The sequence below is a fragment of the Caretta caretta genome, chromosome 2, assembly GCF_965140235.1.
Source record: "Caretta caretta isolate rCarCar2 chromosome 2, rCarCar1.hap1, whole genome shotgun sequence".
Lineage (NCBI taxonomy): Eukaryota > Metazoa > Chordata > Testudines > Cheloniidae > Caretta > Caretta caretta.
Window position 1 is genome coordinate 262,472,268 of NC_134207.1, and position 13,744 is coordinate 262,486,011.

At 42.3% G+C, this 13,744-nt stretch overlaps 1 protein-coding gene across 6 annotated transcripts in view; it reads right to left on the minus strand.

The window, feature by feature from the left end:
- Positions 1 to 13,744, minus strand: part of OBSCN (obscurin, cytoskeletal calmodulin and titin-interacting RhoGEF) — a 315,598-nt gene that overhangs the window by 146,463 nt on the left and 155,391 nt on the right. For all 6 annotated transcript variants that reach the window (XM_075126052.1, XM_075126054.1, XM_075126053.1 and 3 more), the window contains 7 exons: positions 12,201 to 12,467; positions 10,591 to 10,857; positions 8,360 to 8,626; positions 6,676 to 6,942; positions 5,369 to 5,635; positions 3,882 to 4,154; positions 3,043 to 3,309 (listed from right to left, as the gene is read on the minus strand). In XM_075126052.1, coding sequence (XP_074982153.1) covers positions 3,043 to 3,309; positions 3,882 to 4,154; positions 5,369 to 5,635; positions 6,676 to 6,942; positions 8,360 to 8,626; positions 10,591 to 10,857; positions 12,201 to 12,467 — 1,875 coding nt within the window. The remainder of the gene's footprint in view (positions 1 to 3,042; positions 3,310 to 3,881; positions 4,155 to 5,368; positions 5,636 to 6,675; positions 6,943 to 8,359; positions 8,627 to 10,590; positions 10,858 to 12,200; positions 12,468 to 13,744) is intronic.

Below are 13,744 nucleotides of genomic sequence, written 5' to 3' on the forward strand. Positions count from 1 at the left end.
GTATCACAAGCAACAGTTGGAATCTGGAGTCAACATTATAGTCGGGCAAAACTAGTGAACACGTTTCATGAGGAAAATTTCCATGTGAAATTGGAAACATTTCATTTCTCTTTAACTTTGTGACTGACTCTTTGTTGTAGCATATCTAATACTAAAGGTAAAATAATACAGGTGCAATAGCAAACTATCCCGATAAGAAGGAAAAATAGGAAGAATAACAAGAAGCCAATGCAGCTGTATGAGAAGTTCTATAATGACTTGAAAATCATAACAGAATCCTACAAAAAGTGGAAGCGTGGACACATTGCAAAGGATGAATACAAAAATATAGCACAAGTATGTAAGGACAAAATCAGGAAGACTAAGGCACGAAATGAATTACACCTAGCAAGGGACATAAAAGGTAGTAAGAAGAGATCCTATAAATACCTTAGAGGCAAGACAGAGAAGATGAAAAGTTGTAGGTCCATTACTTAGTGGGGAAAGAGAACTAATAATGGATGACACCAAAAAGGATGAGGTGTTTAATGCCTTTTTTGCTTCAGTCTCCACTGAAACAGTTAATTGTGACCAGATACTTAACACAAATAATATTAACAATAATGGGGAAGGAACACAAGTCAGAATAGGGAAAGAACAGGTTAAAGAGTTGGGGCCAGAGGCTGGCCAGCAGCTGGAGTCCCGGGGATGGGGCCAGCAGCCAGGGCCAGAAGAAGAGCTGGGTAGTGCTCCCTCCCCGTCACCCATGGGGGCTGGCCCAAGCCGCAACCACGCCTCCCCCAAACATTCCTCCATGCTCCCTAGTGGAGCACGCCCCACAGTTTGGGAATCTCTGGCCAAACTCATGGAGGATACATGAGGTCCCAGAGAACTGGAAAGGGCAAACATAGTACCTATTTTAAAAAAAAGGGAACAACGAATACACAGTCAACTAGAGACAAGCCAGCCTAACTTTGATACCTGGAAAGATACTGGAACAAATTATTAATCAATTTGTGAGCACCTAGAAGAAAACAACAGAGTAATAAGTCACAGCCAACACGGATTTGTCATGAACAAAGCAAGCCAAACCAACCTAATTTCCTTCTTGGAGAGGGTTATTGGCCATGTGAATGGGGGAAGCAGTAGACAGGATATATCTTGATTTTAGTAAGACTTTTGATATAGTCTCACAAGGCATTCTCATAAGCAAACTAAGGAAATGTGGTCCAGATGAAAGTACTATAAAGTGGATGCACAAGTGGTTGAAAGTCCATACTCAAAGAGTAGCTATCAACGGTTTGCTGTCAAACTGACAGGACATATCTAGTGGACTCCCAAAGGGATCAGTCCTGGTACTATTCAATATTTTCATTAATGACATGGATAATGGAGTGGCAAGTATTGTTATAAAATGTGTGGGTGACACTCAGATAATGGAGGTGATGCTGCTCTCTCTTACGCCAATGTAAATCAAGAACTCCACTGAAGTCAATAGAGTTACACAGATGTAAAAATGATATGATCACTGTTAATAGCTTTAGCTATACATTGGAGCCTGGACTCTGGGACCTTCCCCCATTGCTGGGGTCCTAGAGCTTGGGCTCCAGTCCTAGCTTGAATGTCTATATAGCAATTTTATAGGCCTGCAGTCTGAGTCTCACAAGCCCGAGTCAGCTGACAAGGGCCAGCTGAAGGCGTTTAATTGCTGTGTAGACCTACCCTAACTGTACAGTCAGTTAAGTAACGGAATATGCTTCCAAAGGCGGTTGTCAAATCTCCATCATTGGATATATTTAAGAACAGGTTAGACCAACTCTTGTCAGGAATGGTCTATGTATATTTGGTCCTGCCTTAGTGCAGGGGGCTGGGCTGGATGACCGCTTGAGTTCCCTTCCAACCTACATTTCTATGATTCCATATCACACATTTGAGTCAAAATGGTATGTGTTACTCACTCTTGGCCCAAAATATTAATAATAATATTGCAATCTGGATATGGAAATTTTCCCAATGAAATATTATTTCTATTTTAAGAAGAGGAAACATTAAGGGATTAGGTGATTGGCCTTTGTGGCGCTGTAGTTTAGTGGTGGAGACAGGTGGATGAGAATCAGATTATCTGGTTTCTAATATTCGTCTAACAGTGTTTTACTATGTGAGCATAGACAAGCCATTTAGGCCAGTTACTTCAAAAGAATTCACTAATCTAGGGTGTCTCAATGTTTGGGTGTCCACTTTAGACACCTTGGGTCTGACTTTCACTAGTGCTGATCTCTAGCATCTCCCATTGACTTCCAGTGTCTAGCTAAAGCTATTAACAGTGATCATATCGCTTTTTACATCAGTGTAATTCTATTGACTTCAGTGGAGTTCTTGATTTACGCTGGTGTAAGAGAGAGCAGCATCAGCACCATTATCTTACCTTGCATAATCCTTTTTTTGGTGTATATTGACTAAGGCCAATGCAATAGAGAACTCTGAATGTCAGGACTGAGGTGACAGAATCATCACTGGGCTCAATAGAGTGTGACGGTGAAATTCTATGGCCAGTGTTATGCAGGAAGTCAGACTAAATGGTCCCTTCTGGCCTTAAAATCTATGAATCTGTGACCAGGGTTGAGGCCCAGAGCTGGATTAGAAGGGGGCCTCTCAAGTCAGGAATGAAGTTCATTGACAGAGATGTACTGGAGTAGTTTGCAAACATTTACTCAGAGTAAAACTAGCTCTGTAGCCAGAACCTACTAGTCCCTCACTTTAAAAGTTATGATAGTAACCATATAAGATATGAAAGCGGATATACATACACAGTAACAAATTTCCATAATTTTTAGTAGATGTTCACAGAGAGAATTCATTATGGGGCCATTACCACTTTCATATGCAACATCCAATGGAAATAACGTAACTACTAAAAACAGAGGTCTAGAACCTCAGCAGTATAAATCAGAATAGCTCCCCCGAATTCAAAGGACCAACTCTGTCCCAGCGCATCTGATAGAAGTAGGACTGTGCTTGTTAACTAGAGCAAATACGTCCTTTAAAAATCATTCAAAAACCTACCTTTGACAGTTAAAATGGCTGTAGTTTGCTGATTTCTGTTATCACAAGTGTATTTGCCCGAATCTTCTGGCTTTAAATTATAAATCTTTAATGTATGGATTGTCCCCTCTTTCCTGATTTCATATTTGGAGCTTGGAGAAATCACCTGGGAGCCCTTCCGCCATTCCACTGATACATTGGGCTGAGAGACCTCGCACTCCAGAGTGGCTGTAGCATCCTCCTCCAATTCTGCGTTCTTGAGAATCTCTTTAAAGACTGGAAGCGGTACTGAAATTATAAATATATGGAGGATGGAATTGCAGGAGCTTGTAATTACCCTAGTCTAGTTTTCAAGATTCTGCCTTTGGCAGTACATTGTCAACCATTCAGCTCTGAGCCCCTTACAATGCTATGTCAACATAATAACTGGCGTGCAAATGATGCAATGGAACGTTTAAATACTAAAAAGTGTTTTAACTTCTATGAAGGTTTTGTAAGGCTATTTTTGAAGCAAAAGCCTGCCTTTTGGACCTAAGCTACTTGACAACATCTCTTAAAATATCATATTGTAATGAAGCATTAATCAGTATTTTGGCTGGCTCAATGTCATGATTAATAAGTACAGGAAGGGAATACGGTTTGATTTTGCAAGTGCAAATTTCTTTGCAGCTATGAAGGGGCATTCAGGGAGAGAATGGCACTATGAAATGGAGAGAAGAAGGTTCTATCAAAATCCTGATCCTAATCATCCTTGGTAATTTCATTTGATAACAGTACTGCCATTACTGTATATGGATGACACCTTGAGAAGCTGCACTCTACCCACATCAGCTTCTCACCCAGGCCATGGATCTTGTTACCTTTTACTGTGAGCTCTGCTGTGGACACGTAGGGTCCCACTCTGAAAGTGATGGTGCCCGTATCCTGCTGGGTGGTTTTCCTCAGCCTAAGTGTGTGAATCTTGCCTTTTTCAACAGAGATCTCATTCATTTCATTGCTCTGCAGTGCAACATCCTGTAGCTTCCACTCCACATCCCTTGCGTTGTCATGTGAAACCCAGCACTGAAACATAGCATCTTCCTCTTCAAACACCACCACGCTCTTCAAGCCACTGACTATGGTCACATCAGGCTCTACAAATGTTGCAGTGTCCATTAGTGAAAGAATAAATGGCTGCACATGGACCAAAATCTCAAGAGCAGCTCATCATAATTCTAGAAAACTGTTCTGTTTTATGTGGGTTCTTATAACATGTCCATCACATTGGTATCTGAGTACTTTCCAGGTGCATTAAGTGACATGGCTAACTTCTTTCACATGTGGTTCTCTCTCTCTTCCTCTCTCCAAGGATAAAATTGTATGTGCCTCTTTTAAAATAGCGCACCATGTGCTATCATAAAATCATAGGACTGGAAGGGACCTCGAGAGGTCATCTAGTCCAGTCCCCTGCACTCAAGGCAGGACTAAGTATTATCTAGACCAGTGGTTCTCAAAGCCGGTCCACCGCTTGTTCAGGGAAAGCCCCCGGCGGGCCGGACCGGTTTGTTTCCCTGCCGCGTCCGCAGGTTCGGCCGATGGTGGCTCCCACTGGCCAAGGTTCGCTGCTCCAGGCCAATGGGGGCTGCAGGAAGGGCGGCCAGAACATCCCTTGGCCCATGCCATACCTGCGGATGCTGCTGGTAAACAAACCGGCCCGGCCCGCCAGGGGCTTTCCCTGAACAAGCGGCGGACCGGCTTTGAGAACCACTGATCTAGACCATCCCTGACTGGTGTTTGTCAAACCTGCTCTGAAAAATCCCCAATGATGGAGATTCCACAACGTCCCTAGGCAATTTTTTTCAGTGCTTAACCACACTGACAGTTAGGAAGTTTTTCCTTATGTCCAACCTAAACCGCCCTTGCTGCAATTTAAGCCCGTTGCTTCTTGTCCTATCCTCTGAGATTAAGAAGAACAATTTTTCTCCCTCCTCCTCATAACAACCTTTTATGTATTTGAAAACGGTTATGTCCCCTCTCAGTCTTCTCTTCTCCAGATTATGTGTTTATATTATTGAAAGCAATGTCAAAGAAGCTTGACTTGAACTTGGCATGGAAAGTAGTGAGGTCGGAGGTAGTTTTCAGATACTGTGGGAGTTGGTTCCAAGGTCTTGGATGAACCCACAAGAAAACTCTGTCTCTCGTAGTAACACTTCAGTAACTTCACACTTGCCATACTCTATTACCTTGTGACAACTCTTATAGTCATTTTTTGAAGATGAAACACTGTATTATATGCAGTAACTATTATGATGTTGTGAAATCTCACCATCTTGTACTGAAAAGCAACCCCACAGTAAAAGGCTCTTACCTTTCACAGTCAGCATTGCAGAGGTTGTCTCATCCCCAGCAGTGCAGGAATACTCGCCGGTGTCTTTAGGCTCCAGGTGTTGAATACATAACTCATGAATGGTCCCATCCTGTCTGATTCCATACTTGGAACTTGACTGAAGCACCCTGCCATCTTTCCTCCACTCTACTACAGCATTAGTTATTGTGACCTCACAGCGTAGCTTGACCATTCCTCCCTCTTCCACTTCCTCATTCTTTAGCTGTTGCTTGAACAGAGGTTTAATGGCTGTGGAGTCAAGAACAGTCAATAGACAATCCATTAGCTATGTGCTTATATGTAGAAAGATGAACCCAGCTACAATCCAACACAAGGAGGCTGGCTGCCTGTGGCCTCATGCTGCAGAACAAATATGCATTTAATAATGTCAGAGGTAAATAAACCACTTGTGATCCCAGTATATAAAGAAAGGCAATTTCAGTGCAATTTCCCTCAAGGTTTTATTGCACACAAAGTTCAGCGTTTCTTTATCAGAAGGAGCTCTATTATGAGCCTTCTTGTGATGTAGAAGATAGCATTAGGAGTTAGGATGCACTATTAGCATTCATTCTAAATACAGAGTATACTCTTCTTACTAACACCAGTGTAACTCCATTGACTTCAATGGAGTTATTCCTGATTTACACCAACTTGAGAAAGAGGAGACTCAGGCCTTAAACACACATTCTGTCGCATCACTGTCTTTCCAAAATCCTTAGGCTTGCAACAATAATCCCTCGCAGAAGATGTAGTACTATTGTACGAGAACAAATTCCATCCAACTACTTGGACAACAGCCACTGAACTGTTGGGAGGGTAGTTAATTATGTGACTAGCCACCCACTTTATTTTTGTTTTGTTTAAATGCTCATGCTTTTCACTGCAGTTTATTAAAGACGAAAATCAGTAGGTAATCAAAGTGCTTCTATAACTTGCTTATGCATGATGATTCTATTACTGCACTGGACTAGAAAATAACCCAAACTACCAGATCCGAAAAATTAACATTTGTTAAAATCATGGAATCTTCATCTAGTGTGAATTTTCTTGCAACTGTTAAGGGACACATGGAGGTCATTTATATGCAGTGAATTATGCATCCTAACAGGCATTCTAAAAATGTCCCTCCACAATCCACTTTTGTGCATTCTGATTCGTGGTTCTGCATCTGCTTTTCTCTCATTCAACTTATTACTAATTTGTTGTATTCACGAAGAAATTCAGAGTAACTTCTCTAACATGTCACTGATCATGTTTTTAAATTGTGCCCCATTTAGGGTGATGCTAACCATTCACTCTGAGGTTGGCTGTGCTCCGTTGATCTCCAGTATCACAGGTGTAATCCGACGTGTCCTCTGGTTCTGTGTTATGGATCACAAGTTCAGCTATGAGACCATCTAATTTCATTTCATATTTGGCACATGGAAAGAGGTCCATGGTGCCTTTCCTCCATTGCACAGAAGCCGCGGCCTTTGTCAGCTCACACTGGAGTTTTACTGTAGCTCCTTCTTCCACTTCCTTGTCCTTGAGCTCTTTTTTGAAAAGAACTGGGAGGGCTAAAAGGAAATGAAAAAAAAAACAGGGGCTTTTATTTAACCCCAAATCAAGTACCTGTTAACATAACCAGACACTGACGTTGTGGGAAAGGTAGCGCCTGATTTTTAAAAATACCCCCCAAAGTCACTATCATAGAACGTATACTGCCAACTTGTACATGACAATGGTAACTGATTCCATTATCTTCAAAAGAGGCTGTCTGCAATTCTGAAGTTTCCTTCAAGTACTCTTTGACCTTACGTCTTCCCTTGGTTGAGTTCTTTGAGCTAAATTAACTTTGAACCGATCCCAGAGATATGTCTGTATTCAGAAATGAATCTTCCTAGGGCCAGACCCTGGGAAAGTCCCACATTGGTCTCATTCCAGTTACTAGATGGAGAACTTTGTTTTTGTTTAATATTGGAGAGGACATCAGTGGTGCATCAAGACAAATGTCCAGTGACATTAAGTTGAATCATTGCGGAGCTTCCCTCTCAAACTCTTCCCAAATGTATGGGAAAGTTACTCATGTTACAAGCAACACTCAAGTGCTCTGTGACAGAGCTTCCTCTCTGCCTCTGTGGGTCCCACGCTTCCATTTAGCGGCGGGCTGGGGTATTCCTCTTTTCCCTCAGAATTTTCCCCATGCCCCTGGGTTTACTGTCCACACCCTGTCAGAGCAGGGTCCCTCCCTGATGGGGCGGGGGGGGAAGGAAGGAGAGCCCCTCAGTCTCTGGTAGCCCCTCTGGTCGTGGTGGCAACAGACCAGACACTCGGTTCAATCTCTCCGCTCTGGCAGGGTCTCTTCCCTCAGACCTCCGGAGCCCAGAAGGGCCATCCACCCTGTTAGGCAGGGATTCTCCCACCCTTCACCTCTGTACCTGCGTGGCTTCTCTCCTAATGCTTGTCAGCCTCTGCACTGCCCAGCGCTCCAGTAGCTTGCCCTCCCCACTCAGCTCCTATTGCATGCCCTATCTGGCTGGAGGGAAGGCTTTTAACAGGTTCTGGCAGGCCCTTGATTGGCCCCAGATGTCCTAATTAACTTAGAGTAACCCCTGTTCAGCTACCAAGGGAAAAGGGACCTGCTTATCCTGGGGCTAATATATCTGCCTTCCAGCACTCTCCTGTACTGCGGGAGGATCCTACACCTTCCCAGAATCCAATAGGAGCACACTCCTGTAGCTGTCTGGCCTGACCCTGTCCCAGCTCCTACAAACAAATACGATCTCTTAAAATAAAGTACCATCTCCTCTTCCATACCACTGTTCCCTTCAGGATAATGGTGCCGGGCGACTTTATTTTTAAAGAAAATCAATAAGATTGAAGGGAAAAAATCATTATACCCCAAAATTATATAATTCAATCATGTTACTTTTGTGTGCTGAAGCAAATCAATTGTTTCAGGAGCGAAGTCAGCGAGGGACTCTCATCACCTACCTTTCACATATAAAGAAGCCTTTGTTTCCTGTTCCCCAATATCACAGCTGTATTCTCCTGTATCTTCGACTTGGAGATTATGTACTAAGAGCTCCACAATGTATTCCCTCTGTTTCATTTCATACTTATTGCTAGGCTGCAGCCCCAGGCCTCCTTTCCTCCATTCCACTGGAACTTTTGGTTTTGACAGCTCACAATGTAATGTGGCTGTACCTCCTTCTTCAGCCTCCTGATTCTGAAGGGGTTGCTTAAATACAATGGGCAGGGCTGTAAAAATTGAGAGGTAAATATTTTAAGTGCATGTTAGTCCCCAGATGAAGGGACCATAAAGAACAAGCTAAACCAGGGTTTCTCTAACACTGGTCTGTGGACCACTTCTTGTCAGTCCGTTTCATGAACCATTTCTGAACCTAGAAACGGTGGTGGGGTGGGGGAAGGACTGTGGCATTAGGAGCAGAGTTTCTTCATGAGTAGATCTGTCTCACAAAGTAGTCCACAAAATGAACAAGTCTGAGAGCCACTGATCTAATCTGATCAGACTTTTCTATGGAAGCATCTCTACAAGAACAGAAGAGGCTGCATTTGAAGAACACAATACCTGAAAGCAAGGGCTGAAATGGTAGTGAATTTGTCCTCCTATGTGGTCCCTTTCCCTCCTATCAGGTTTTAAGATTTACAACAGCCTGTTGTGTTTAGCTTAGAGAATCTTCTCCTTTAGATTGTAAACGAATGCATCCGATGAAGTGAGCTGTAGCTCATGAAAGCTTATGCTCAAATAAATTTGTTAGTCTGTAAGGTGCCACAAGTCCTCCTTTTCTTTTTGCGGATACAGACGAACACGGCTGCTACTCTGAAACTTGGGATAGAGACTATCTTTTTGTTCTGTGTTTGTACAGCACAAAGCACAGTGGGGTCCTGGTCTGTGACCAGGGCTACAATAATATAAATAAATAATACTAGTAGTAGATAAATTCTCAGCCAATGCATAACAGGCAATGTTAAATTTCAAAATGTGACAGTGGTTAGTTCAATGGGAGATGAATGTAATACGAATGGAATTGGAGAAAGTTTCAGCTTTCAGAAAGGACCTAGTTTAGTATGACACCGGGGGCTCAGGCAGGCAAGTCGAGCGACACTAATTGCATTCAAACTCTACCGTCAGTGTGCAGCACTGACTACTCAGAACATTTAATAAATATCTGTTTCCTACAACTCTACCTGCCTGTCCTATCACTTATTATTAATGAAAAAATAAAAAGAACAGCTCGAAAAAGAAAAGGGAATTCAGCAACAAATAACTCATCTTTGGGTTTTCTCTCATCAACACTTAAGTTATACGGTAGCTATAGTCAATATTTGATTGACAGCAAAGTTTCTTTCACCAGATAGAGCTTTTCCCTTCTGGGCAAAATCTTCTTGAGCTGAAAAGGCCAACAATTTTTGCAAATAAATTTTCCTGTCGCCATAAAAAAAAACAGCTGCTCATGATGAAAAGTCAGCTAATTCTGCCACATAAACTGCCTTTCATTTGCATAAAGTAATTTGAAGCAAAAATAAAATTAAAAAAAACCTTTCAATTTTCACAAACCCATAAACATGGCACTTTTACCCATTTCACTAGTAGTGGTCATTCCCTGCCCTATGGATTCAGACGACATCTGAAGTTGGACCAAATTAATTATGAGTGAAACTCCACGGACTTCAGCTTGGGTTACAAAAATCCACTTGGGAGCATTCAGCGTGAGAAACATTTTAAATATGGGGTCACCCCCACAAACAGCAGTAGCTATAATGCCATTATAGAAGAGCTCACCAAATTCTCATTTGCTGTCAACTTCACTCACTCAGACGGCTTGGGTGCACCAGTACCTTTACATCACCAGATTGTTTAACTGCTTTGCTGCTGCATAAACATTTCAGGTATGCCAGGCAACCCCCTCACCCCCAAGACTGGCACATGTGCCAGATCTGTGGGAACAATCCATTCAGATTTCAGTGGAATAGGCAGGAGTGGGTGGGTGAGATTCTGTGGCCTGCGTTGTGCAGGAGGTCGGACTCGATGATCACAATGGTCCCTTCTGACTTTGGTATCTATGAATCTATGAATACACCAAGAGCACAGCAGAACATACACTGGAATAGAGGACCAGCAGCAAGGCAACTAAAGCAAAATTAGAAGGACCTTATTTCATAGCACATTTATGTGGCCAGTGTTGCAATGTTCTGCCTACCATGTATGGTCACTGCAGCTGTTGTCTGTTGATCCCCAGAGTCACAGGTATATTTTCCTGTATCGTCCAGTTTTAAGTCATGAATGACCAGCTCAGCAATGGGCCCTTGTCGCTTCATCTCATATTTCAGTCCAGGGTAGAGAATTGTAGCTCCTTTCCTCCACTCTACAGGAGCAGTAGGTTTGGTAAGCTCACACTGCAGTGCGACTGTGCCACCTTCTTCTGCCTCCTCATCCCGAAGCTCATGTTTAAAAAGTGCTGGTAGGGCTATGAAATAAAAACATGACGTGCATCATACCACAACTGGGCTTTCTTGGGGGAGAGACAATGTAGAAAGAGTTTGAACTCTGTAACCCTCTACAATGAACTATTTTGGTGTGTCAAGACCTCAGGAATCTACAGTAGTAGATCCCAAAGAGGTAATGTGCATATTTTCAGAACCAGAAGGTATCTATTTCAGGAAGCAGCTCTTGCTATGTATTTTGCTCATTCTTAACATGAACCAGGACCTACAGGGGGCAGGAGGCTTTTATTGATACAAAAGTAACAAATGTGCTGGGTCCGCCCCATGGTCTTGGAAAAGTTCTTGGGGCTGAAGAGTTGATCGGAACATCTGCAATAAGGAGTAAGCATTTCAATATTTTTTCCTAAAGGAGGGTTTTACGGACAAAATTAGAGTTACATGGCCCATCTTGGGGCCTGCACAGGATTCTGTGTTGCAATTCCCTTTTGCTGCATGGCCACTCTGTTAGGCCATTTGGGCTATGCTCTTGTGCTCCCCTTGCGGATTTAATTGTATTCCTGGCCCAAAACTGATGCAAGCTTGTCTGAAACTTGGCCCAGTTTTGCCAAAGAGTTTGTGAAGCTCAGTGAACAATTCAGTTCACCTGGGCTGCGTTTTTTGGTTTGTGTGATGTACTTGTACAATGAATTGCTCTAGATCTGTTTAATATCTCCTAAATTGCAAACATGATCCATCACAAAAGACTGTCCATAATAAAAATTACTATAGTACACCAAGGGTCAATTCAAAGTAAATGGAGGAGAACCTGAGTCACAAACATACATCCCAGGCTGGAAGTACAGAATACAGCACACCAGAAAGGAATATTGGTCAAAGGCTTTGCTCATACTAGTCTTCTTAATGAATCTCAAGGTAGCTAGCAAAGGATGCAGGATTCAGCCAAAAATTTGCATAAAACCACACCTCTCACATAACAACAATAAGAAGCAGTATTCCTAAAAGAGCAGAAGGGGACGCAGGGAAATTGCAAGAGGCACTTATATAGGATGCCCAGATAATGTACAGAGATAAAAACATGTCACTTTCAGAATTAAAAAGGATGATGAGTCATATCCTTCTTTCATTTTAGGAGACTTTTAATCCCTTCTCTTAAGACATCTTCTCAGTTTAAAATGCATGAGGACTCTAGCACAGTATTATTGAGAGCTATTTTAAACAGAGTCCCCCAGCCTTATAGTTGTTGCGTGCTGGAGCATTACTGTATGAGTACAAGCCTTAATAACAAGCTTTGCATCCCATGCCATTATTTCAATAAGCAAAGCTGGTATTAAAAATACTTCAGAAATTATTTTGTTTTCCTTTTTACCATGCACTGTTAAGGCAGCTGTGGTCTCCTGGTCTCTACACACACAGGTGTAATCTCCAGCATCCTTCAGATCCAAACCATGGACCACCAGCTCCACAATGCAACCTTCCTGTCTCATTGTGTACTTGTCATTCGGTCTGATCACATTGTGACCCTTCTTCCACTCCACTGGGGCAGCGACCTTGGTCAGCTCACAGTGCAGGGTGACTGTTTCACCTTCTGTGGCTTCCTCATTGCACATTTCTTCTTTGAAAGATGGAGGCAGAGCTGAAGGATGCAATATATACACTGCATTACAAACTGATGGCAATTAGCTGCTGTAGTTGAAAAAACAGGAGGTGGAGGGGAAAGCAGAAAAGAGTGAAGGAGGAGAGGGCTTGAGAGGAACAGAGAAACAGCAGAGAAGTAAAAAGTGATATTATATCCCAATTGAAATGTATGTCTGAATTCTTGTACTGTTTAGTCTGATTTTACACTAGTGAAACGTCACTGACCTCAATAGATTTACTCCTGACTTACATAACATAAGAACAGCCATACTGTCTTCCAACAGTGGCCAATGCAGGTGCTTAAGAGGGAATGAACAGAAAAAGCAATCATTGAGTGATCCATCCCCAGTCATCCACTCCCAGCTTCTGCAATCAGAGGCTAGGTACATCCAGAATATGGGGTTGCATCCCTGACCATCTTGGCTAATAGCCATTGATGGACCTATCTTTCATGTCAGGAGGGGGAACATTAAGACCATAATCTTTGGTATCCTCCACCTGGATCCGAGACAATTAGCTCTGTAATGGCCCCCTTCTGTTTCATTTGTATTTCTCGCTTGCTTTTAGTTCCTTCTGCCCCCTTCTTCTACTCCACTAGAGCTGCTTTGGTTAGCTAACAGTGAGGCATGGTTCCTTGCTTTGGTTTTCTCTTCATTTTTTAGTTCTTCTTTTAAAAATGCATTCAGGGCTGATGGGCTCACCATGAGCAGAGGAGTAATCCAAACTCCACAGAACTTTTAACCCTAACTTGTCCTCCTTCCCCAGGATATGATTTTTGTGTTTACACATTCCTCATTTATCTGCTTCAGATATCTGTCTTGATACATCTCACCCACCCTCTAAAGATAACAATCCCCTCTAAACAATGTCTGATAACATTTTCATGACTATTGTCTCCGATTAACTACATGGATTAGTATCTCAACTTTCAAGTTGTAATGGGCACAGTCTCAAATTGGAAAAGAAACAAAACATTAAAATGTAAAGGTTGGGTCAGACCAAAATTCCAAATTTGAATCCCATGTCCAAACTATGGGCCTAAATCCAAACTCCTTGGATGTGATGTATTTCCCACTTAAACTAGTTTGAAACTGAGGTACCAACTTCAACCATGTGACCCCTGATTTTTATATTAGTGTGAAAACAGAATAAGATCATATCAAGAAATCATCATTATCTCCTCAGAAAATCAGACTTCAAAGCAAAGCCATCTGAATGGACAATGGCTGCAGGAACAGAACCCTAGTGCAAAACAGTTCTTACAGTAGATGTTTT